Source organism: Myotis yumanensis, unplaced genomic scaffold (assembly GCF_028538775.1).
Source record: "Myotis yumanensis isolate MYYU_CA2020_CCGP unplaced genomic scaffold, mMyoYum1.0.hap1 SCAF_1, whole genome shotgun sequence".
Classification (NCBI taxonomy): Eukaryota; Metazoa; Chordata; class Mammalia; order Chiroptera; family Vespertilionidae; genus Myotis; species Myotis yumanensis.
In genome coordinates, this window is record NW_027223752.1 from 181,360,841 (window position 1) to 181,385,733 (window position 24,893).

The 24,893-nt window shown below is 42.7% G+C and overlaps 1 protein-coding gene across 10 annotated transcripts in view; it reads left to right on the forward strand.

The window, feature by feature from the left end:
* FAM13A (family with sequence similarity 13 member A) overlaps positions 1 to 24,893 on the forward strand; it is a 273,179-nt gene that overhangs the window by 237,098 nt on the left and 11,188 nt on the right. For all 10 annotated transcript variants that reach the window (XM_070392801.1, XM_070392775.1, XM_070392768.1 and 7 more), the window contains 7 exons: positions 7,948 to 8,161; positions 8,644 to 8,782; positions 10,070 to 10,151; positions 11,919 to 12,139; positions 13,020 to 13,103; positions 21,194 to 21,289; positions 22,779 to 22,862. In XM_070392801.1, coding sequence (XP_070248902.1) covers positions 7,948 to 8,161; positions 8,644 to 8,782; positions 10,070 to 10,151; positions 11,919 to 12,139; positions 13,020 to 13,103; positions 21,194 to 21,289; positions 22,779 to 22,862 — 920 coding nt within the window. The remainder of the gene's footprint in view (positions 1 to 7,947; positions 8,162 to 8,643; positions 8,783 to 10,069; positions 10,152 to 11,918; positions 12,140 to 13,019; positions 13,104 to 21,193; positions 21,290 to 22,778; positions 22,863 to 24,893) is intronic.

Sequence of the window (24,893 nt, forward strand, 5' to 3'; positions counted from 1 at the left end):
GAAATGTACTCGTAAGGAAGAAGAGGGGATCCTCGTCATGTCAAAGCCATATTTCAGGAAGGATATTGGAACAGTGTCATCAAGCTGCTGTTCTCTCACTATCCAAACACAGATCAGTGCGTATCCAGAACAAATGCCCATCTGCCTCTGTAGGCGTGCGTTTGAGGCTGCAGAGAGGGAGAAGTCAGGCTTCTAAGCTCAGAGCAGCACATGCCTTAACACAGTGACTTAGCAGAGAAGCACAACTGTGAGAAAGCAATGTTTTTAAAAGTGCCTGGGTTTCCTTGTTTCTTCTTCTCCTCCCCTCCTTTTTTATTTTTTTTAACCAAAAAGTACTCATTATGGTAATGATCTTAGATGAGCTACCAAATGGTGAACTAAAGAGACCACAAGGTGAACAATAGCAGTTCCATTATGCTCCTGGCACCCGGGGCTTAATGAAGCGAAAGCTGTTTTTTATTCTACTTTTCCCTCTTTTCAGTCTAAGAAACACATTCTAGTTCTTTGCATGCGTTTAGGCTGTAGGGCTGAGATTTTTGTGAGATCTTCCCAGCTCATGATACATTCACTGGTGGGAAAAATTTCGAAATGCAGGATTTTTGTTTTGTTTTTAAGTGATACATTCCTGGTAGTATTTCGTTGTTCTTCCTTTGTTTTGTGTAGTTTGAAATAACCTGGTATGTTTTTAATTCAGACATTATAAACACCACTCTCCCCGCTCCTCCCCCCCGGAAATAGTACCATAATAGCCACTGTTGCCCCAATAAAAGAAAAAAGCAGTAGTCAAAACAAATACTGTATTTTGGTTTCAGTAATATGGTTTCCCCATAACATTAACATAAAGCTCTAATAAGAACTAGGATTTTTGGTCAGAATTCAAATTAACCACATTGTCTTGATGATTTAGTCAGTAAAGAGGCAGGTAGGTTCTTCCTCTTCCTCCTAAAATGGACTGTTTGATTATTTTTATCTTGGTTAATCATAAATTTATAATCTCTTCCAACATAGTTTAACAGGCAAATAAAAAGCTGAAAATGTTCCCCAGAGTGGTTGAAGGTTAACTTATAGTTTCCTCAAAATTATTGCACAACTTAATATTAAGAACTTTCTTCCAGATAAATAATAGTAATACGAAGACCCCAACATTTTTATTTTGTATTGGGAAACTAGATAGAATAAAGAAAAAGCTTATTGGGAAAAATATATTTTTAATAGGCTTAGGAATGTAAGTCGTGTTATCCATGTAGTTTATGAGATAACATGCTTTAACTTTTTTTTAAATCAATTCCTGCATTTGTCTTTGAACTTGCATATCTTAAAAATCTACATAGGCTCATTTCAAGACTGTTTCGATCATTTGATTACAGCTCTCAGTGGCCATTTTTATCATATATTTATTTTCAATTTCAAGTTACATATATTATAACGGTAACATAGTTAAAAGTATAGTTAAAATAAAGGATTTTTTGCATGAAGTATAGTTAAGATGAGAGCAGTAAGTCCAATCACTAAAATATCATCTTTCTTATAGCTTCAATAAGAAACAAACAAAATGGTGACTTTCCAGTAAGGAATAAACTCTGCACTAATTTTAACCATGAATGTGAAATCAATGCAACAAAATTATGTAAGTGGAAGTAATAGCTACCAAAACCATATAAGTCAATATCCATCTATTAGTCTCTACCACCAGTCTCCGAGCCTCCCTTGGAGTAACCCCTCTGTTCCGTTTGCTTGTTTGTTTCCCATCCCCACACCATAACTCATACTCTCTCATTCATGTAGAATTGTAGAATATCAAGGGAGACAGTACTTAATGACGTTCTCTGGTTTCTGGAATACATTGTACCAGGAAAACAAAAAGTGAAAGGAAACTAATACATATATTCTGTAGGCTACCTAGAGTGGAACCCTCTCAAAGGGAATGTAGGATCAGAGTCTAATCATGGTTGTTGGCAGATAAATGATATGTACTTTCTCTCTCTCCCTACTCCCCCCCCCCATATGTAGCTGTGTATTAGGGCACATTAATTGCTCTATCCACATATCATTATCATCATCACTATTATTATTCCCACTCTCCAAAATTAAATAAGTACATAGATATAGTATTTTTTGTTACTTAAAGCTCATCGAAGTTGCATAGTTAGAATGTTCCTAATCAACCAGTTCATGTGGATTTGGGAGAATCCATTTGTGGAAGCACTGAAATCTACTCTATTAGATTTGTCCTGGTTAAATTAATTTTAAAACAACATTTTTAAAGGGCATAGAATATGCCATATGTCTTGTTCACCACTATTACATATTGAAAATAACTTTGGAAAGAATAATTCTCTGAAAGAATGATAGAAAAGAAGCAAGGGATCATAAAGATCTTCCAGTTGAACCTTCCCATTATACAGATAAGAAAGTTTGAGACCAAAAGAATCAAAATGATGATTCAATATAACAAAGTCTCCTGACTTCCACTCTGACACCTCTTTCTAAGCATTGTATCCTGGCAGTCAGTAGACCATAACGGTGAAGATCCAGGCACATCCCGGGTTCAAATCCTGGCTACTCCACTTAACCAGTGTTGTTAGTAAACATGCCTCAGTTTTGGCCTAAACTTCTCCATCTTTAAATAATTATAACAGCCAATAATAATAAATAATAGATCTAATAGTATCTACTAAGTAAGTTTGTTCAAGGGTTAAATGAGCTGTTATATGCAAAGTGCTCATCACAGTGTGGGCACTTAAAAAGCACTATGTGACTGTGAGCTGATGTTATTACTGTCTTTCATAAACATTTCCAAGTACAATTTCAGGGAAAAAGAAAAAACAGTTGAAGTGCCCTCTTTGAAACCTGAGCCCATTTCTACATAATAATCATGGATGGCTCTGAACACAGAAGCCAGTAATCACTAGGTCCCTCACAGATTTACCAAGGACTAATCATGTCACACCAACTTTCATCCTTTCTTCCTTTTGTTTCTTTCGTTTCTTTCCCTTCCTTTCTCTCTCTGTGTTAGGGCAATGGTGCATTTGAAGAGGCCTCCCTGGTCCTTTTTTTAACTGGGACTAGTGACGGCCTTGTCAGAGATGTGGAAGGGACAGAAGACAGTCAGGTAGAATAGGGAATTAGTAACTGGTGAAGCAGCTCTGCTTAAATGTGCAGGTGGATGAATCAAAGTCAGTAAGTCCTCAGCCCTGTTCTGGGTCACACATTTATTAATAACTTAAATGAAGCTATTGCAGGCCTGCTTATTCACTTGGCAAATAGGGGCAATGCAGATATATGAAGTAGAAGAATTAAATTTGGATTGATAAAGTCGATGACTAAGGTCCCTTTTAACTCTGATAGTTTGCTACATTGTTTGAACCAGGGGTCCTCAACTTTTTAAACAGGGGGCCAGTTCACTGTCCCTCAGACATTCCACACATGCGCACTGCGGGCCCGGGACGAGTCGTCTGCTAAGCAGGACAGGCAGCGGCGGCAAAAACACCCGGCGGGCCGCATGTGGCCCGCGGGCCGTAGTTTGAGGACCTCTGGTTGAACAATTGAATAGAATGACCAGTGTTCGAAGATTAAATTTTGAAACGCCAAGGAAAACTTTATAAAAGAATTCCCCCAGTAAAGGTCCCTATCCATTGGGGCTGACCTCTCTCTGTTTCTGCAGTACCTTCTAGCATTCGAAAGCTATATGATGACACTATGCCCAGTAGTAATGACTCCAAATAATATAGCGCTGGAAATTAGATGTGGAAAACCTCAGCTCCCTTAATTCTGTGCAGATTTCTTAGAAATAAATCACCTCAATTTTCATTAGTATCATAAATAGATCCAGCCAGCTACACAGAGAGTAGCTATGTCCCAATGCCCACATTAGCGTTAGCACTCTGTTCCCTCTTTCGGCAGTGGATTTCCTTTATTCCCACTTGTGCTGTGGTGTCTGAATTGAGATTCCCCCAGGAGCTCCTCTTTTTTATCACTTAGGTAGCAAGCGTACAGCTCTTCCCTCTGTTGTCTCTGACCTTCTGTGATGTCAGCTGACCTGGGTGGATTAATTTTTAATAGAGATACACGGGATACTTATGTCCAGAGTTCTTTGTGACAAGACACGTGGCTGAAATAAAAACCACTGCCCCTGGGGAATTTTGGTCTGGGTAGGAAAATACATTTATTTATTTTATGCGGTCCTTCAGGAGGAACATCCAGTTTGAAGCCTGAAAACTTCTCTGTTTTCTCTTTGAACAATTTTCTTGCAATATTTCTTACAATATCTTTGTCTGTTTTATTGCTCTAAAATTACTGGTTAAGATGCAAAACATTTCCCAAACCAGCAGTTGGGAATCCTCAGGACCGACTCTATCAGGTGGCACACTGTTCTGGTTTTTTTCTTTCTCATTTTTATATTTAAGTGCCAACGATCAAAACATGAGATAGCCTTGTATTTTGAGATCATTTCAAAATAAAACAGGAACAGTTGGTTTTATAGATTCTTCAGTTGTATTGAACATATTACATATTACATGTACTTGTATAACTCCTTTGAATGGGAGCCTTAAATTATAAGACTGTATAGAATAAAAGTAAAGAGAGAAAAAGGAGAAATCATATAAACATAGGTGAGAAACTTCACCTCTGTGCTACATGCAGATGAATGATTAAAAATCCCTTTTTTATTTTGTTAAGGATAAAACTCATAATGGTTTTCCATTTCTCGTTTTGAAATAAGTGAATTCATCTACCCTAACTGTATGCTTTAAGAGAAAATGCATTCCATAAGCTAGAATTTCTTAGGCTGTGTATTTCATATATACCACTGGCGGCATTAAGAAAATGACACATTTGGTTTTCTTATTAGTAAAGTGGTCAAGAATGGAGCCACAGCCCTGGCCAGTTTGGCTCAGTGCATAGAGCATCGGTCTGTGGACCAAAGGGTCCCAGTTTCAATTCTGGTCAAGGGCACGTACCTCAGTTGCAGGCTCCTTCCCGACCCAGACCCTGGTCAGGGCTCATGCAGGAGGCAGTAGGTCGATGTGTTTCTCTCACATCAATGTTTCTCTCTGTCTTTTTCTCTCTCTCCTACTCTCCCTAAAAATCAATTTAAAAAAATGTCCTCGGGTGAGGATAAACAAACTAAATAAATAAATAAGATAAAACACTAACTAATTAAAAAAAATAAAAAGAGCCCTGGAAATATTGGGAAAGCACTTAAAAAAAAAAAAAAAGAATGGAGCCACAAAACTCAGCCGTGCTAACTAAAAGGAAATAAGATATGTGGCTCCGTGTGAGCCACAAAGCATCAAATAAGCATAATTGTGTTCCATGATTAATTAGTATTTTATAGTTAATTCAGCATCACAATATATCTCTTACTGGAGCCATGTTTGGTTAATGGTTACACATACTCATTTTGCAAACAGAGACTGCATAGCTGAAAACTTAAATCAAAAATTAGTTGTAACATTTTTTAAGAGATACTCTGCTAAGATTCAGACAATTTAAACAGCTTCGGGATCTTAGCCTTTTCAAACAAAGTGTTGCCGAGTAGAAATGTCCAACCAGCCAGCACACCCCTATGCCAATATCAACATCAGACTTTGTCACCACCCTCTGTCCCGCCACACCACCTCGCCCTCCCCCTGGCTGTTTTGCTCCTTGGCCTCTCTGAAGTGAGGTTATTGCCTGCTGCGTTGCTGTTCAAGCCATCTTAACCCTTTTCCTTTCCCGGCTCCATCGATTTTCGTCCTTGCAGAAAATGACTGCTGTTTTATGACCTATCCTGAAATCAAAGATGCAATCTGGTCAGCTTAATAGTTCCATTTTCCTTAACACTACATTTTTATTATTTTTTAGGGATTACTTTCCACTCTCCTCCTCCCCCTCTGACCTCTCAATCCATTTTTTACTTTTACGTTGGCAGTTCTGAGCTTCTCCTGTCTGAGCCCCGCCACTGAGGAGGAGCTGGCTGATAGCTTTGGTACAAATGATGAAACAGCGCCTGTGCGTCTCCAGCTTCAGCCAAGTAAATGTACCAACAGATTCTCTGCCACCTTTGAGACTCACTAGGCAAGAGTCTGTCTTCAACACTTTTCATTTTTCCCCAAATATGTATATTATCATCTGAGTTCCCAGAAAAGTTGGGTCTCTTTAAATCTTGAGAAAACTAGGGACCTCATTCCACATGAGGGTAATTTTTTTTTTTGCATTAATGTGCTTATCTCTCCTATGACACAGTGGCGTCTTCAACAGTTTCATACAGTCATCCCTGTTATTGCAGCACCTGGCACGTTCTAAATTAAAGCACTGTCCTAGAGTCAGGAGATTTAGTTTCTAGTCCCAGCTGTTGTCATTGATTAGGTATTTGCTCTTAACCTCTTTGGGTTTCAGTTTCCTTATCTGTAATCTGTTGGGTTGAATCAGTGGTTCTCAAAACTGACTGCATTTGGTATCACTTGTGCAGCTTTTAAAAGTCTGTGTGTGTGTGTGTGTGTGTGTGGTCTACATATCTGGGCCCTCATCTAAAAATTCTGTTTAATTGTGTGATGTGAGGACCTGTACGTTGGGAGTTACTTCTTTCTCCTTGTGTGTCCCTAACGTGCAGCCAGGTTGAATAATCACTAGAGTAGATATGTATGAAATTTCAGCGAGCTGTAATGTTCTATGATTATAATATCTTTTAAAATAAAATACTAAGTAGCACTTGTTGAAGATAACTTTGTAGATGTTATAAATACTTTGATAGCTGAAGGAGCAATTGTTCCATGATTCAGACTGTGGGAATCCATTCTGTGCCAGAATCTAAAATCATGGCCAAATCTTAGCCTTGTGTAAATCACAGTGATCCACAAGTGCATTTAAAGCATAACTTTTTTTAATGCCTAGAGTATTAGAAATGAAATACCCTACATCATCTGATACCTATCTTTAAAATATGTTAGATAGGATTTTTTTAATAAGAAAAGGAATATATTGAGGTGGATCTTGCAGTGAGTACTATTCACTCCCAAAATCATAAATCAGGATTTTTGTACTGAGTATGTCTTTTCCTTAAAGATCATCTAAGATAATTTGTACAGATTTGTCCTTTATAAGGCATTCTTCTTTTCTCTCCTTTTTTTTTTTTTTATTAATTTGTATATCCTACTTTAACTGTATTCTTGAGCGGCTTCTGAAATTTCAACTGAAAAGCATGCATCTTAAACATGCTAACTCTAACTCTAACCACTAAGCAGAAGCGCACAAAACAGCTTACCTAAACCTCAGTGGAAGGCACAAGCTCTTAAATCATGGGCTCACTCACAATTACTGTGATGCCTTAGCTGGAGTTCTGTACATTAATGAAAGATGGATAGCCAAGATGCCAAGTATCTTCCTCCCTGACACATTCCTTTTCCGTATGAAAGTGTGGAAAGTTCCCGCCAGTGACCTGCAGCTGGGAGTCGGGACAGACACCATTGCTCCTTCAAGGCTGTTCCTAAGGGCAGCCCTAGCAAATTCTCTTTTGAAAGCAAGTGAGGATGGAGATAGAAGGCAGATGATGGCTCTCAGACAATTTGGTGATTCTGGTTGGGACATAGTGTCTCTAGTCAGAACCTTAAATCTAAAATGAGAAACCGTTCTGTGCCTCTTAAATTCATTGCCTCCTAATGCTTTCAGAAAACTTGCCAAACAGTTGTGCTTTAAAGAACAATTTTGGACCAGCCGGCATGGCTCAGTGGTTGAGTATCGACCTATGAACCCGGAGGTCATGGTTCGATTCCCGGTCAGGGCACATGCCTGGGTTGTGGGCTTGATCCCCCTGGGGGGGGCGCAGGAGGCAGCTGATCGATGATTCTCTCTCATCATTGATGTTTCTATATCTCTCCCTCTCTCTTACTCTCTGAAATCGATATATATATGTGTTTTGGTTTTTTTTAGAATGATTTTGACCTCTTAACCCTCATTATTTTCCAGATCCCATGCCTGCTTTGTCCTCATGGCAGCAGGAGAACGGGGACTCTGACGATGCGCCCCTCTCCCCACCAGCTGGGCATCTCATTCGTCAGCTTCTGGACGAAGATAGCGACCCCATGATCTCTCCTCGGTTCTACTCGTATGGACAGAGTAGGCAATACCTGGATGACACAGAAGTGCCTCCTTCTCCCCCAAATTCCCACTCTTTCATGAGGTAGGTTTCTTTTTGTTGATCAGCAAATGCATCATCATTAGGATCGTCATGGCTGGTGGGCAATAATTTTTCTTAATTAAGTTGTAAGTCTGTGAAGGAATATATTTAAAATTCTCCCTCCTGGGACACAGGCTTCATCGTAGTTTCTCAGTTGAACTGTGGCCCAACTGCAACATCACATACTGAATTTGCGTTGGCACCTCCTTTTCAAAGCTCTCTCAAATTTAACTTTGAAGCCTCAGCAGACATTTCCATCCTAACTTTGCTAATTATAAATGTGAGCTAGAGGAAATTAGACCCATTTAATAGGTGGGACATATAGAGCCCAAAGTCACAAAATAAATTAGTAGTACAGTTTATTTTACTGGAGAGCATGAAGACCATTCACACCCTCCCCCTCCATGCCTCCTCCTCATCCCCCAGCTCTTCCCAGCAGGCAGTGACTCACTGCTGGGGAGCTGACTCAAGGTTTCCCCTCACAGGCAACGGAGCTGCTCTCTGGGGTCCTACGATGATGAACACGAGGACCTGACACCTGCCCAGCTCACACGAAGGATTCAGAGCCTTAAAAAGAAGATCCGGAAGTTTGAGGACAGATTCGAAGAAGAGAGGAAGTACAGAGTAAGTGCCTCCTCCCTCTGATGTGACATGCCAACATGTCAGCAATGCAGAGAAATGGTAAAGGTTAAGCAAGATGTCTAGGGAGTCTCAAAGCAAAAAGGCAATAAAGACTGGGTAGTGAACTCTCACACACCTCAAACATCATGTACCAGCATTTTCCTCACACAAATGTATTCTTATAAACTAGAGACACAGTGCATGAAAATTCGTGCACTCAGGGGTGTCCCTCAGCCCGGCCTGCGCCCTCTCGCAGTTCAGGACACCTCAGGAGATATCCACCTTCCAGTATAGGCCCGCTCCCCAGGGGATCGGGCCTAAGCTGGCAGTCAGACATCCCTCTGGCAGCCTGGGAGCCCTTGGGGGATATCCATCTGCCAACTTAGTCCAGCTCCCCGGGGATCGGGCCTAAGCTGGCAGTCAGACATCCCTCTGGCAGCCTGGGAGTCCTCTGGGGATGTCCGACTGATGGCTTAGGCCCGCTTCCCTTGGGGAGCGGGCCTAAGCCATCAGTCGGACATCCTTAGTGCTGCCACAGAGGTGGGAGAGGCTCCCGCCACCGCCACTGCACTCGCAGTTGTCAGCCCAGCTTATGGCTTAGCAGAGCTCCCCCTGTGGAAGCGCACTGACCACCAGGGGACAGCTCCTGCGTTGAGCATCTGCCCCTTGGTGGTCAGTGTCGTCATAGCGACCGGTCGTTCCACCATTAGGGTCAATTTGCATATTACCCTTTTATTATATAGGATAACTTGAACACTTCAGTTTCCCATTCTGTAAACTTATCAGTGAGCCAGAATGGGAAAATCATTAAATGATGTCTTTTGTTTGGCTACAACTTAATTCAAGATTATCTTCTAAAATTTCATTAGTACTGACCTCATTCTACTCTCAGCTCTTTCCTTGGTATTTCCCACAAGAAGAGCAAAAAGGCATTTTTCAAGGCGGTTGCAGAGTAAAATATCAGACCCTCCTCTGCTTTCTATTCTGTTAGCCTGACAGGTTGAACCCTACAAGTAATGGAAAACAGGGCCATCCATGGGCCTTATACAAGTTCATAACCATAAAAATTCAGCATTTTGCCTCAGAGGAATTCTTTAAAAGCATCAAAAATAACCAGATGTAAAGAAGGATGCTGGAATTAAACTTGTGAAGTTTGCCCTGATTGGTCCTGGTTAATATCTTATTCCAATGAGACTCATGCTTCCTTCCTTCTTAACACAAACTGATCATCAAATGCTTCTTTTTCCTGCTCCAATTCCAAGACATTCACCATAATTTTCCTTTTCTCAGCCCTCCCACAGCGACAAAGCAGCCAATCCTGAGGTTCTGAAGTGGACAAACGACCTTGCCAAATTCCGGAAACAACTAAAAGGTAGGTAAAGCTCTAGACCTATGGCGTGGTTTCTAATAAACAAGCCAGGTACATTGCCCTGACCGGTTTGGCTCAGTGGATAGAGCGTCGGCCTGCGGACTGAAGGGTCCCAGGTTCGATTCTGGTCAAGGGCATGTACCTTGGTTGCGGGCACATCCCCAGTAGGGGATGTGCAGGAGGCAGCTGATCAACGTTTCTCTCTCATCGATGTTTCTAACTCTCTATCCCTCTCTCTCCCTCTCTGTAAAAAGTCAATAAAATATATATATATTTAAAAAAAAAAAAAAAAAGCCAGGTACAGAATCTCATGCCTAGTGCCACTGCTAAAATATGCCAGAAAGAGACCTAGCTTGTTTGGCTCAGTAGATAGAGCATCAGCCTGTGGACTGAAAGATCCCAGGTTAGATTGCAGTCAAGGGCACATGCCTGGGTTGTAGGCTCTATTCTTAGTAGGAAACGTGCATGTTGAGTGTGTTTTCCCTCCACTTCCCGCGTGGTTCAGGATTCAGGATCTGAAAGCGGAGCCGCACACAAATGAAAGAAAAGAGACAAGAGACATGAGATAATTTGGAAATATTGGGGAGCCAGGCGGGCAAGTCCAACTCAAGGAGAAGGACTTCCACTGGTGCTAAGGCCTCACCAAGCTTTTATTGATCTTGGGATAGCCCCTAGGTAGGTAATTTCCAGTAACACACAGACTAACTCATCAGCAGGCAATTTCCAGTAATAGGCAGACTATCTTAGCAATAAGGATTTACATAAGTAATTAAATGAATTAAGATGGGGAGGATTCTTCAGCTACCATTATCTAAATTAACTGGGTGGTGCACAGCTCCGACCTTTGCTAGGGCTTCAAAGGTCACCAGCTTTTGGGGTCTCTATGCTTCTCAGCTAGTGAAGACAATAAGTGGTCTCCGACACGTGCAGGCTGCAGCCGATCAATGATTCTCTCTCATCAATGTTTCTTTCTCTCTCTCCCTCTCCTTTCCTCTCTGAAATCAATAAAAATATATCTTAAAAAAATAATAAAATATGCCAGAAAGACAAGTTCCTTAAGGCTGCTTCCCAGTGCTCTCAGCAATTAGAGGACACCTTCTCCATGGTCTTAATCACAAAGTATCCCAGATTTCCTAAGATGCAAATTCTGTAGCATTTCTTCATTTTCCTAAATCGCTAATAAAAAGATAATGGTTCCCATTCAATACTCATTAAGTATCTGTTTAATCTAAGGCTTTATTTGCTGTGGTATTAGAAGATGTAGACACAGAAATGAATATTAAAAGGTCTTGGCCCCTGTCCCTCAAGGAGCTTGCTGTCTTTTAGGAGACAGACATATAAGCAACTAAACAGAATACAAAATAAAAAATAATTCCAAAATGAGGAACATGAGTCACACACAAAAAGTTGGCCAGCAGTTGGGCACTGGATCAGTACCAGTAAGTACCTGTAAACACGAAGGCAGTAAGTGTAGGAGAACACCTGCCCCATTCTGAGAACAGTGAGCAGGTTGGTGTGGCTAAAGTACAGATATTCAATAAAAGACCTAGAGCTTTCTCAGGAATGAAGGTTAGGGAAACTGTTCAGATAGCCCAGGAAGACATTATCATTTTTTCAGGTTTTATATAATAATCTAGGTGTTTCAACTAATGTTATAATTATATACCTTCTTGGGGGGTGGGGGGGCAGGGAGAGAGGCAGGGCTAAGTTGCTATTAACATCACAGACGTCAATTCTCATATATCTCTGCCCCCAAATTTTTTCAACTAGAGTCAAAACTAAAGATATCTGAAGAGGACCTAACCCCCAGACTGCGGCAGCGAAGCAACACACTCCCCAGGAGTTTCGGTTCCCAACTTGAGAAAGAAGATGAGAAGAAGCAAGAGGTGGTAGATAAAGCAATCAAGCCCAACGTGGAAGCCACGCTGGACTCCATCCAGCGGAAGCTGCAGGAGAAGCGGGCAGAGAGCAGCCGTCCCGAGGACATTAAGGTGTGGTGATTCGGTGAAGGCCCCGAGCTAACTGCTCACCCTAAACAAGTGGTCGGCAAACTCATTAGTCAGCAGAGCCAAATATCAACAGTACAACGATTGAAATTTCTTTTGAGAGCCAAATTTTTTAAACTTAAACTATATAGGTAGGTACATTGTTATTAACTTAATTAGGGTACTCCTAAGGCTTAGGAAGAGCCACACTCAAGGGGCCAAAGAGCCGCATGTGGCTCTCGAGCCGCAATTTGCCGACCACTGCCCTAAACCATGGTAGAAGCATAGGACATGCCACACAGATCCCAATGGGAAGAGTGGTGGAGGGACACCTTTGGAAACCTCCCACAACCTCATCTTCCACACTCTTAGATGTTTAGAGAAGCCGATGAAACAACTTCGAGTGCTTTAACTGTGGCTAATTTGGTTTTTTACTTCAAATTAAAAGCAGAAAACTCTACTGTACAGATTGCAGAATGAACTTATTTAGGTTCATACACAATTTGGTGACCCTTAGGTAGAAGAATTATTAGGAGCATTTAAGGCATTAATCCTTTGGGACTATGGAATCTATCAGTGTAGACATCGCTTGGGCCATTAAGTAGAGCCTCGTGTGCCTCACAGCCTTGCTTGCCTCAGTACTCAACATGCCTTTGCTGCTACAAGGAAGTCGATGATGTTTCTGCTGTGCTATCATATTTCTAGCAAGAGGTCAGGAATAGCTCATTCCTAAGTGAGCTTGGATAGAGCGAGGAGGAGCTGTTGTGTGAGGATTCTTTTTAATCCTACTTTTTTTTATTGTTGAGCTGAAGAAGAAGAAAAACAAGAAGTTGGAATGTTCACAGATGTTTCCACTTCTCATTGATGTCTCCTTGTGTTTGTACAGGACATGACCAAAGACCAGATTGCTAATGAGAAAGTGGCCCTGCAGAAAGCTCTGTTACATTATGAAAGCATTCATGGACGGCCGGTATGTGGATGCACTGACTTCTCTTTCTGAACGGGCTAAATCCTCTGGCTTTAGAAATGGATCTTCCATGTTTGGTATTTTGCAAATAATGAGGTTCCTTACTGTTTAGTAGATGACTCCGTTTTCACCGGAACCAAGCTTTCTGAAGGCTAAACCTGTGATAAGAGTTTCACTACCTTGTAGATGCTGAATTTAATGGAATTCCGAAGAAAAATTAGTTTGCAACTAAAATTTAGTCCCTGGTGTCCTGCTTCAAGGGGCGACGGTGGGGAGGCGAGGGGGGTATGAATTGGTGCACAGAGCCCTGGGTGAGGAGGCTTCGCCGTTCCCTATGTCTGCCTCCACGAGCTGATACTGGCTCCAGGCATTCCTATCCATAAATAAATGGGCTAAACTAGAATCATCTGCCCTCAGGTTTGATCTCTCTGCGGAGCAGTTGCAACCAGGGTTTGTCCATGGAGAAGTCGCAGCTGCCACCCAGAACCACAAGTGTGAGGAGTCCAAAATATGGCTCTGCCTTTTCGTAACAAGGAGCATTTGAGGCAGTTCGTTACTCAGCGAGAGTTCATGTCAGTCCGGGGAAGACAGGAGCGTGATAGGCTTCTCTCTTCCTTGGGGAACCTATAGTCAGCTGTTCATGTCAGTTACTCTTAGCAACCTGTTCAGAATGTTGTCAAGAACCCAGTAAAATCAACTCTTAAAAGCAGGTATAAAAAACATGAAGTTTATGTCTACAGAAGGATTTTTATATAGCCAAAAAGCATGCATCTCTTTTCCAGTTTCAGCATAGCTATATAATGGAGACAGTCTTTTCACCTGAGATAGGTTCTTTTAAATAAAGAAGCTTCCAGAATAATGCACTAGAGGTCTGAGGGCCGGGACTCTGGGTTCTGTGAAGCTAATCCTCAGCCAGTAGCACAAGACCTGCCACAGCGTATGCCCAATAAACTATCTGTAAAATGCATCTTCCATGGTATTTTGGTTCTGAATTTATCAGGTTTAAGTTAAAAAAAAAAAGATGCTGGGGCTGATGGTGATTGATTTTGCTGGCCTGCCCTGCAGTGGAAAAACACTGGCGCTCTGGGATGACAGTCATGTTTCCAGCCAAGTTGTTTTGTTTTTTTTCAAGCCAAGTTTTGTTTCGGATCTTTAAAAGCATTGAACCAAGTAGTAAATGCACTGGAGCTCACATACCTTGTGAAACTCTGTCCTTCTCTACTGGAGTATCCAGAAACTGAACTGCCAACGGTAGGCTCAGAGCTTTGAGTGCCTCGTCATGGCCACCAGACAGTCCCTAGGCGAAGGAGGCAAGACTTGTGTGTTTTACTTCTTTTCATTGCATGGATTCATGTTACGACATTGATTAAAGGCTTTCTTGCCTGGGGCCCTGAGATCTCTCAGCTGCATCCTAGACTTAACCTTAAGCCAGTTCAGGAGGTCGGGGTTGGGGGTGGGTGGACGAGGTACCTGTGGCTGAGTTGCTCTGAGGTTCGGCAGACATAGGTTCAGAACCCAGCCCTGCTGAGACCAGCCCTGTGACTTCGGGCACGGAGGTAACTTCTCAGAGCCTCGGGGCTCTGTCGGTGTAATAGATGTCTGTCTTAGGTTGTCTGGAGACTAAGTGACCTTACAGGCACACACATTTACCTGTAGGGCGTCTGGCACTGAAGCAAGTTGGGCAGAGTGGCTCTGCTGGGGGGAGAGGGAATTGCCAAGTAAATGATAGCTTTCACTTCTGTTACAATTACATGTTCCGCGCCCTGTGGCCTACTTCTTAGTGACTGAATCAGGAGAAAGAATGCACATTTTTAGCACTCTTATAACTAGCAATATGAAATACTAGTTTTTGGCCCTGATTTCTATTCCCCTTCCTTTCATCATTCTTTCTGATGAAGGAAGAATGCCTTTCCGGGGCAGGGAGCAGATGCTCTGGGAGTTGGTCACTTGTTCCTGGTGCAGGGTCAGGCTCTCTGCCTCGCTCTGGAACACGATGCTCCCACCTCAGGAAAGGCAGAGTCCATTTGATACCTGGCCAGTCCACAAATCAGAGTGAACTTTTCATTCTCAGACCCGTGGTGTTGCCATGGACCCTGGACTGTAAATAACATTTGGGCAACGCTCTTTAAAAAAAAAAAAATTAATAATACATGTACTCCCAGTGCTAAACTATCATTCCAAACTCTAGGATTTTTTAGAAAAGCTGGTGCTCCTAGTTCTTGGGTTTTGCTGAGTCTGCAGATTCTGATTTAAAGGGACACTAACTCCCAAGTCACAGGCCAACATAATTATCTGCCAATTCTATACATTTTAAAGAAGGCTGTTTGCTTTCACGGGGCACGCGATAGGCAGACTGACATGTAACAAAACACACTCGTTTACACACTGACACATATTCCCTACTAATTATTATTAAAGTGGCCCTTCTCAGTATTGAAGGTTCTCAGGCGTAGACAATGTCATAGAGGGAAGCAGCGCAGATGGCTGCAGCTCCCTGCTCTGCCTTATTCGTAGACCCCTGCTTGATGACAGGGGAGAGGGAGAGAACGGGTTGCTTGCTCAGAGCTCCTGGGTTCTTGAGTCTCTTCCTCATCAGTATATTTTAATCTTATATTTTAAAACCTTGGGCCCAGCCAGGTGTAGCTCAGCGGTTGAGCATCAACCAAGAGGTCACCGGTTCGATTCCCAGTCAGGGCATATGCCCAGGTTGCAGGCTCAATCCCCAGTGGGGGGTGTGCAGGAGGCAGCCGATCAGTGATTCTCTCTCATCATTGATGTTTCTATCTCTCTCTCCCTCTCCCTTCCTCTCTGAAATCAATAAAAATATATTTTTTAAAAAAATAAAATAAAATAAAAAATAAAAATAAATAAAAAACCTTGGGACACCCAACATCATGTTCAAATTTAAATGCAAATTCTTTTTTTTTTTATTTTTTTTTCTGTACATCAGATTATTTATTCACTTGATTCTTAGATTCACTTGTTGATAGATGCATGTTTGTTGTTCATAATTTGTATCTTTACCTTTTTCTTCTTCTTCCTCTTCTTAAAGGATACCTTTCAGCATTTCATATAATACTGGTTTGGTGGTGATGAACTCCTTTAGCTTTTTCTTATCTGTGAAGCTCTTTATCTGACCTTCAATTCTGAATGATAGCTTTGCTGGATAAAGTAATCTTGGTTGTAGGTTCTTGGTATTCATCACTTTGAATATTTCTTGCCACTCCCTTCTGGCCTGCAAAGTTTCTGTTGAGAAATCAGCTGACAGTCGTATGGGTATTCCCTTGTAGGTAACTGAGTTTCTTTCTCTTGCTGCTTTTAAGATTCTCTCTTTGTCTTTTGCTCTTGGCATTTTAATGATGATGTGTCTTGGTGTGGTCCTCTTTGGATTCCTTTTGTTTGGGGTTCTCTGCGCTTCCTGGACCTGTAAGTCTACTTCTTTCACCAGGTGAGGGAAGTTTTCTGTCATTATTTCTTCAAATAGGTTTTCAATATCTTGCTTTCTCTCTTCTTCTGGCACCCCTATAATTCTGATGTTGGTACGCTTGAAGCTGTCCCAGAGGCTCCTTATACTATCTTCGTATTTTCGGATTCTTTTTTCATTTTGCTTTTCCGGTTGGGTGTTTTTTGCTTCTTCGCATTTCAAATCTTTGACTTGATTCTTGCGCTCCTCTGGTCTGCTGTTGGGAGTCTGTATAATATCCTCCATTTCAGTCAGTGTATGCTTAATTTCTAGTTGGTTCTTTATCACAACATCGAGGGTCTCATTAGATTTCTTGTAGATCTCATTAAGCTTATCAGCAGTTCCTAGAAAATTATTGAAAGACCTTAAAAGTGCGGTTTTGCGCTCTATATCCTCCATTTCTGTCATGTTTCTTTGTCTCCGCATTTTTTTATGCTTTTTTGGTGCACCCCCCTTGTGGTCTTTGTGCGCAGTCTTGTTGTAGTTAAGCCTTGATTGTTGTCGGTAATACTGGGGGTGATTTGACCTCCAGGCTAACTGGCTATGAGCTAAATGCAAATTCTAAAGCTATATATATAAGTACTCTCCTTTGCTTTTTGGGATTATCTGATCGTTGCACAGTTAGCCTACTGTCTTTTACCTGATAATGAAGAAGAGAGAGTTGTCATTTTCCAATCCATGGGCCAAGAATTCAACAGTTATAGGAATCCAACGTTATAGGAATCCAACTCGTGTCTTCGGCTAACAGTTTTATGACTCAGAAATACCCATCCACTCATTCAAAGGCCTATTCTTGGTCAGTAGGGAAATCCCTGATGACTGATGACTCAAGAATAAGAGTGTCAGCCTCCGAACGGTTTTCCCATGGCCCACTTCACATCCGCCTGTCCTTTCCTGACAGTCCAGCCAAAGCCCTGCTTTGTTTATCTGACTATTGGTTGGCTTTTGGCTCTGCTCACAAACCCAGCACGGACAATCGCATGTGACAGGTGAAAGCTATATTAACTTTTAGTATGAACAACCCTTTGGCTTCAGATATATGCTCTGAAAATAATTCTGGTGTAATTCAAGTTGTATTTCTACTTTCTACACTCAAACTTAAAGATCCTTGATATTTTTTATGTTCAGATACTTTTATCAAATGCCAATGTTAAATTTGGTGGAGTCATGATGAGTTTCAACTTTCCATAGTCAAAAACTGAATTATATTAGATCATTTATAGGTGTTGGTTCCTGAGGGTCATTAATTTTAAACATGAGCAATTCATAGAAAATCTAAATGTCAACAAAATAAGCCAAAGAATTAAGTCAGTGAGCCTCTTCATCTAATCCAACTAGAAAATTTGGGTTTTGAACAAAGAATTGAAAAGAAATTGGTTTGGTGAAATTTGCTCTATCTGTCTGATTTTACCAGCTAAGTCTCATTCTGTAAATCAAAGATGTTTCTGCCAGCAGCTAGACCACAATGGGAAAGTGCTGGCTGCTTCTTTTTATTTGTAGTGTGCCTTTTGGTAACTAAACCATCTATTGTTTATCTTGCACATTAGATCACACCACATCATGTGTTGACAGTGAAGATATGCCTTAACTTATCAGCAACACATTTAATGGATACGTCTTGTATCAAAAAAACAAACAAATACGATTTCGTGTGGTCCAGTCCTAAATTTTGTCATCTTACAGGTGAAATTCGTACTAGTCATTCCGTTTCTGTTCTTCAGACTTACTTGTGGCTGTATTTAACTTTCCTTGAAGGATAACATAAATACAGAAAAGAGCCCAGATTATATGTCTTGATGTAAACAAATCCAGGTAACCAGCATCCAGATCAAGACACACTATGTTACCAACCCCCCATTAGCTCTCCCTGGTGTCCCTTCCCGCCCATAGCATGCCCTCCTGCCCCACCGAGGAAAACCACTCTCTTGACTTCTAACACTATGTATGCAATGGAAATAAAATGCAGAAGACAAATCTTGAAACAAAGATACTTCATCTCTCATCATTTAAGTAAACAGGGGAAATGCATGCATATCAATGAATTGGGTATACTAATTATGTTTGGAATATTTGTTCACTCATTCTGCAATATTTATAGACTATTTCTATTTTGTCATGCACTGAAATAGTTGCCAGGGACAGAAAACACAAGCTCCTGCTCTCAAGAGGCTTATAGTCTAAAGAGGAAACAGAAATGTCAACAAACTATAGTTATTATCCTATATAGTAAAAGCCTAATATGCTAAGTGTCTGGTTGACCAGTCGGCCGTTTAACCAATCAAAACGTAGTATACTAATGATATGCTAAGGCCACTCAACCGCTTGCTATGATGTGCACTGACCACCAGGTGGCAGACAATCAACTGGTTGACCAGTCACTATGATGTGCACTGACCACTAGGGGGCAGACACTTCAACCGGTAGGTTAGCTTGCTGCTGGGGTCCGGCCAATTGGAACTGAGTGAGACCAGCCCGACATGCCCTGGAGCCCTCCTGCAGTTCCCTCTCCCGCTGGCCAACCTCCCACCTCTCTCCCCAGCCCCGATTGTGCACTGGTGGGGTCCCTCGGCCTGGCCTGCACCCTCTTGCAATCCGGGACCCCTCGGGGATGTCAGAGAGCCGGTTTTGGTCCAATCCTACAGTCCAGGCCGAGGGACCCCACTGGTGCACGATTTCGTGCACTGGGCCTCTAGTAGAGTATAAAAATGTATCATCCATTGGGGCTGCTATAACAGATTACCATAGAACTGGGTGGCTTATACAGAACAGAAATTTATTTCTTGCCCTAACTAGTGTGGCTGAGTTGGTTGGACATCATCCTGTGCACCTGGGGGTTGCCAGTTTGATTCCAAGTCAGGGCACATGCCCAGGCATTCGGGCTCGATCCCCGTTGGGGTGGTGGAGGAGGAGTGCAAGAGGCAGCCAATTAATGTTATACTCTCACATCAGTGTTTCTCTCTCTCCCTCTCTTTCTAAAAATCCATTTTAAAAACCTTTTTAAATGTTTATTTCTCACAATTCTGGAGGCTGGGAAATCCAAGATCAAAGTGTGAGCCAATTCAGTGTCTGTGAGCAGATTCAGTGTCTGGTGAGGGTCCTCTTTCAGTTTCATAGACGGCAGTCTTCTTGCTGTCCTCACATGGCAGAGGGGGCGGGTACAGGGGAGCACTAGGGGACTCTTTATAAGGGCTCTAATCCCACTCATGGCATCCCACCTCTCATTACCCAGTCACCTCTCAAAGGCCCCACCTCCAGCCCTAGTTGGTTTGGGTCAGTGGATAGAGCGTTGGCCTATGGACTGTAGGGTCTGTGGTTCGATTCCAGTCAAGGGCACATGCCCGAGTTGTAGGCTCGATCCCCAGTAGGTAGTATGCAGGAGGCAGCCTATCAATGATTCTCTCTCATCATTGATGTTTCTCTCTCTCCCTTCCTCTCTGAAATCAATAAAAATATATTTTAAAAAATGGTTAGCTTTTAAAAATAATAAATAAGTAGAGACAGAGAGAGAAAAGAACAAAGGCCCCTCTTCCAAATACGATTACATTGGGAATTATGTTTCAACACATGAATTTTGAGTGACACAAACATTCGGTCTGTAACAAAGCAGATGTAAAATTACAAATCACAGGTTGCAGTAGGTAACACAAAGGAGAGAGTGAGCAGATCTTCCAGAATAGGAGATGTTGGAAAATGTCTGCACAGAGGAGGTGGCTTTTGATCTGAGTTTGCCAAACCACAGCCATTCCAGGACAAAGGGAACTAGACAGGGATATGGGACAACCTAGTCTATCCTTGGAGCTTGAGGTATGATGGGAAGGAGGAGAAGCAGCAGATAAAGAGCTTTAAATACTATATCAAATACTATACCAGAGACTCAGGCTTGATTCCTCCCCACTACCTATAGACCCAGTCCTTTAAACATATGTGAGCACTGTGCCAGATTTTAGGTATGCAGAGATGAATCAACCCATGTGTTATATTAGCCAATATTCCTTGAAATCCTACTGTTTGCCAGAATCTTGTCCTTAAAAACAAAACAATTTCATGGGGTTTGAGAAAGACATCTAAAAAAATTCTGATTACAAAACTGCATGATAAGTATAATAACAGGAATACATGCTTTCTTCTTTCCTGGACTAGAAAATAGTAAATTATCTGGGACAAGGATGGGGAACATCCCGTATAAAGCCCACCAAATCATTTGGTCTGGCCCTGCCAAGGCATTAGGGGTGAGTTAATTAAATGTTTGATGAAATATAGCAGGCTAATCTTTAAGTCAATAATTTTGTATGGCCCGCAGATGATGTTATAAACATCTAAATGGCCCTTGGCAGAAAAAAGGTTCCCCACCCCTGGTCTGGGAACTCTGAACCTTGAGGAGTTTTAAACAAGGAACTAAAAGTGATCATAGTTTTGATTTAGGAAAACCCAGCTGCTAATGGAGTGATTCCCAGAGTGATCTGTAGCTAAAGTAGATATTTTAAACACCAACTGAATAATGTTGTCAGTTTAAATAAATTGTGTGAGAATAGAGAGACTTGATGTGAATCGTCCGTACTTTCTCTAGGCCCAGAGCATGCTGGGACAGCTGGTAGCCTGGCTTCTCAGCTCTCCTGTTCTTGCTTTCCAGGTCACCAAGAATGAACGTCAGGTTATGAAGCCACTCTATGACAGGTACCGGCTGGTCAAGCAGATCCTGTCCCGAGCCAACACCATGCCCATCATGGTGAGTTCACCTCTCTGTTGTTGGTTACCTGGTTGAACGGGCCCTGGCTAATAGGAGGGCCCTTGCCTGCCTTCTCATTAAAGAATAGGCTTTAAGAGTTGATCGTGCCATTAATATGGATGGCCCGTAAGCTTGAGGAATGAAGAATTTATCAAAGACTTCTGAGACTACACTGGTCAAAAAAAATGAGCAAATCTGAAGCTGATAGAATTTTTTTTTTCTTATGAGAGTCATCCTTTGGCCAGAAACATCCCCCTGACACGTGCTGGGCCAACTCCCCCACCCTTTTCTCCAAGACAGAGCACCCAGGGGACAGGGCTATGCTTTCTCCAGGCCTCTGCACACCAGGAGTGCCTCTGGCCCCAAGGGCGTCAGTGAATAGCCTTCTCTCCACCTCTCAGAGGGGATACAGGGCTCCTATCCAGGGAGAAGTCTGCTAAGGAACTCCGGACAGCGGGCCTTCTCCTCTGGAGGACTCAGAGAAGTGTGAGGTGGAACGGGGGCGAGGCTAATGACTGTGAAGGTGCTCTCAGAGGCCACCATCCTGGGACTTAGCCGCTGTTGGCCTCTAAATTTTGATTTTTGTCTGGAGCAGGGAGCAGCAGCTCTGGGAGAGCCTTTCAGGACTGGCCAGTCCCCTCCCCAGCCCCCGAAGTCTGGGCTTCTCCACCTCCCCCTGTGAGTGCCCTGTGAATCCGTGTCCACCTCCTGGGGACTCCTGCCTCTGTCCAGGGCCCTGAAGGAGTCCTCTGCTGGCTTCTAGGCTCTTTAATAAGCAGACACCGCTTCCTTGTGTTGTTGAAGGGCATACTCCCCCTGGCCACTGCTCGCCATTCCTCTCTCGCCTCCCTTTATTTCCTGGCCTCCGCTGGGGCCTTCACGCCTTTTCACAGTGCACGTGCTCCTGTGACTGAGGGAGGGTCCAGGGACTGCAGGCTGGTGTGTTTGAAGGGAGCTCCTTTTCTAGAAATGCCCTGCGGAATGAATTAGTAGCTAACCAACACAAGGATTAAATCTAAGGAATCGTTTTCATGCTTCAGTTAGGAACCCTTAGTGTCCCTGAGTAGGGTGAGTGGGCAGTGGGGTCGTCAGAGAACCTTTGCATCACGTCACGAGCGGACGCTATTCTAGATGAAGCTGTTGAGTGCAGGTGTTCTTGTGGCTGGGATTGGGGAGGAAAGGGCTGGGGAGGCAGGTGGGTGGTTCTGCTCGGGTTTCCTCTGCGTGTTCGGTTAAGGTGCGTGTGTTCTGTGCTTGCTCTCATGGGAGCCCTTGGTTGGGGCGGGGGAGGAGTGGGGCTCTGGAGTGAAGAAGCAACTTGAAAAGAACTTTGGTTGTTGCTGGTTTTCCTGGGAACTTTCGGTGGGAGGGGGTTAGAGCACATCATTGAAAGGCAGCAATGCATCCTGGTGAGGCAGAGGAGGCGGAGAGCTGGCGGGGGAAGGGGAAGGGGTTCGCAGTGTAACCTACTTGTCAACGCCTGTCGCAGGGTTCCCCTTCCAGCAAGCGGAGAAGCCCTTTGCTGCAGCCAATTATCGAGGGCGAAACTGCTTTCTTCTTCAAGGAGTCAAAGGTGAGGACCTCCAGCTGCTAACCTCTTGCTAAATCTGCCTCAGTCCCCTCCCTTTCTCCTGGGAATGGAAGGGGTTGTGGTTGGGCCTTCGGTGATGGGTTCTGGTAGCATTCCCTACACATCTGTACAGAGCCAACTTTGAACAATCCTTTTTTTCTTTATATCCTGTACTAGCCGATTTCCTTAGTTTCATGTCATTCCCCTGCTTTTTATTGATGTTTTGTTTGTTGCTGTTTGTTTTCAGGGATGATTCTTTTGTTTGCACATTGTTTTTTGTTTTGGGTTCTCCCCCCACCCCCCCCCCACCCCCACATTTGGCGAACAGTTTCTCTATATTTCAAATTTTTATTAAATTAGCTCATTGCATAACTTTCTTTAAAATCTCATTTAATGAGTTTTTAAAAAAACCAAAATTAGCAAAGACAATATGTATAGCACACAATAAAAAGTTAGCATTTTATAGACAAAATCACAGTTGCCGTTGGCAGATTCGCTGGTTCAGTTTCACCCACTCTTTCTGCCTCTCCCCTTTTCCCTGGCACACTTTGTCCTCAGGCCTAATTTTATAATCTCTTCCTAATCAGTGAATGTAGTGCTGGGACCAGCAGTCACTAAACATATGTTCAGATTTATTTCCCAAGTAATTATGGATTTTAGACAAATAACCCTTGTTCTCAATGGCTGCCTTTGCTAGAATGGGAGGTACCATCTGTGCTCAGAGATCTGTGTCCCTGTAAGGACCTCATGGCCTGCATCGGGATCAGCCTCTTTCATGTTCTTGTTTCTAGATAATTGAACAAACTGGGTGGCCTTAAATAGGGATCTAGAGATGAAGAGTCAATGCCAACCTTTACAAAAAAAAATCAGTGATTGTTAAAGTTGGGAGGGGAAGCAAAACCCAAAGCAGAAGTGAGTTTTAGGAGTGTCACTTGTCCTGTTTCTGTCACAGTTCCCAGCCTGGGGTGGTCATGTATTTACCGTAGTTAGGAAGGATTATTCCAGAATATGGGGCCTCGTCCACAAAGGGATGCCAGTTGAAAACAGCTCCCTGTTCTTACCTAATTCTCACCTTTATAAGCTACATGGGCCCCCCCCTTTACCTACTCTGTTTCTTTTCTTACCTCTTAAGGGTCTTACATACTTCATACACCTCATTAGGCAATGATTGTGCTGACTGTTCGTATTATTTTAAATGGAATGTGTTTTATGAAAATTCTCTAAATGTGAAATTTAGGTGACTATGCTGTATTGTATCTTAAAAATTAGAGCTATTTTCTTACAATAAGACTAGAAAGAAGACACATTTTGTCTAGCTGGTAATTTCACACAAGAATCAAGTCACCATAATTGAAGAAATTTGGGCAGTTATATGTACGAAAATTAATGTATTTCTCTGAGAATCATGTGATAGAACTGTTACTTACCGGGGTCCAACCCCAACAGGTCCAGGGGTCCCCATAGGTGTGGACGGAGTCGGTGAAGAAGGAATGACACGGAGTCAGCGTTCAGTTGATCAGCATAGCGAGGTTCTCCCTCCAGGATCTCAAGCCAGGAACTCCAGCCGAGTTCTGGTCAGGATCTCCAGCAAAGTTCTGGTCTCCAGCGAAGTTCTGGTTAGGATCCAGCCAAGTTCTGGTCAGGATCTCCAGCCAGGTTCTGTAGCCATGTTCTCTTGCTAGGTTCTCCATCCAGCTTCTCCAGCCAGGTTCTCCAGCCAGGTTCTAGCCAGGTTCGGTCACCATGTTCTGTCTAGGTTCTCCAGCCAAGATCTGTAGTCAGGTTCTGTCCAGGATCTTTTGCCATGTTCTCTGGCTAGGTTCTGGTTCTAGGTTCTGTCTAGGATCTCCAGCCAAGTCCTGTCTCTTGGTTCTCTCTCTAGGTTCTGTGTCTAGGTTCTGAGTCTAGGTTCTGTGTCCAATCCCAACGGGTCCAGGGATCCCCAAAGGTGTGGGAGGAGTCGGCAAAGAATGAATGACATGGAAACTGGTTTCAGTTCATCAGCATAGCGAGGTTCTCCCTCCAGGATCTCTA